Source organism: Aptenodytes forsteri, unplaced genomic scaffold, assembly GCF_000699145.1.
Source record: "Aptenodytes forsteri isolate BGI_AS27 unplaced genomic scaffold, ASM69914v1 Scaffold238, whole genome shotgun sequence".
In the NCBI taxonomy this organism is placed as follows: Eukaryota; Metazoa; Chordata; class Aves; order Sphenisciformes; family Spheniscidae; genus Aptenodytes; species Aptenodytes forsteri.
In genome coordinates, this window is record NW_008794584.1 from 361,122 (window position 1) to 362,410 (window position 1,289).

At 60.0% G+C, this 1,289-nt stretch overlaps 1 protein-coding gene across 1 annotated transcript in view; it reads left to right on the top strand.

The window, feature by feature from the left end:
- CNPY3 (canopy FGF signaling regulator 3) overlaps nt 1-1,289 on the top strand; it is a 6,556-nt gene that overhangs the window by 3,524 nt on the left and 1,743 nt on the right. Inside the window, exon 3 of the mRNA XM_009272607.2 lies at nt 906-1,029. Coding sequence (XP_009270882.2) covers nt 906-1,029 — 124 coding nt within the window. The remainder of the gene's footprint in view (nt 1-905; nt 1,030-1,289) is intronic.

Here is a 1,289-nt window from a genome sequence, read left to right on the forward strand (position 1 = left end):
GAAGAAGAGCTGGCTCCCGGCAAACAGGAGTCCGCAGCACAGGACAAAGCCTTCTCCAGCCTCCCAGGACCCCAGCTTTGGGGGAGGAAGGGCCACACTGTGCCTGGCTTCCATTCCTCCACATTTCCATTTGTAACCCCCCGAGATATTTCTCTTCTCCTGCTCTCTGTTTCTATAGCTCTGTCAGACTCTTCATTACAGAAGAAATAAAGCTTTTGTTTCCCCTTTTTTTTTTTTTTTTTTTTAAAAAAAACATGTGCTGTGTTATAAGCTGTTGGTGCCGTGGTCTCTGCTGCAGGCAGTGCCCCATGTGGTGCTGCTGGAGCTGACGGCCGCTCGTGCAGTGACACAGTCAGTAGCCAGCACCTTGTCCCGCCACCTGGCCCACTGAGCCCTGCCAGCCGCTCGGTCCCCAGCGCAGCCCCCGTGTTCCCGGGGCACTGGGGGAACTGTTATCCAGGTGGGATGTGCTGGTGTGGTGCGGAGGAGCTGTGACCCATGCCGGGGCTTGCATTGCGAAAAGACCCCATCCTCTTCCAGGAGGAAGGGAGCGGCTTGTGGCGCGGAGGCTTCGGTGGCTGTGAAGTGGAGCTGTCGGGAAACCTGCAGGCAGAACTGGCGCCATCCGCCTCCCCAGCTGTGCCGTAGCAGCTGGCTGCGTGGAGGCACTTACACTGAAGCATTGATTCGGGTGTTTCCGCTTCAAGGGACCTCCAGTGGAATCAGTTGAGCCGTTCCCAATTATTTCTCTGAATGGCCGAGGCGTCTGTTTTCTGCTCACAGCGGCTCTAGTGCACCCGACTCCCGGTGCTTGTTTCTGCTGCTGTCCCGTCCCCAGGTGCTGCGTCGCGCTGCCCATCGGAGCAGTGAAACCCCCTAACCTGCCTGTGCTTTCCTTCCCGCAGTGTGCAAGTACGTGGCGGTGGAGCTGAAATCCGCTTTTGAGGAGACGGGCAAGACCAAGGAGGTGATTGACACCAAGTATGGCTTCCTGGATGGGAAGGGCTCTGCCGTCAAGTACACGCAGTCGTAAGTGAGAGTGGGACGGGTGGTCTCCTGCTGCTGTCGCTGCCTGCGGTCTGCAGGGGCTTCGGGAGCCTGCGGGTAGGCTGCGCTGCGCTGCGTTGCGCACGGCTCCTCCGAGGAAACTAAACTGTGCCAGGGCTGGTGGGGTGGGCAGGGCAGGGCAGGGCAGCCGGGGGGTGCTCCTTCTGCTTGGGGGGGAGCCTCGGAGCCGCAGAGCACTCCCCCATCACACCGGCCAGGGTGAGGCTCACCCTGTGCCCTGG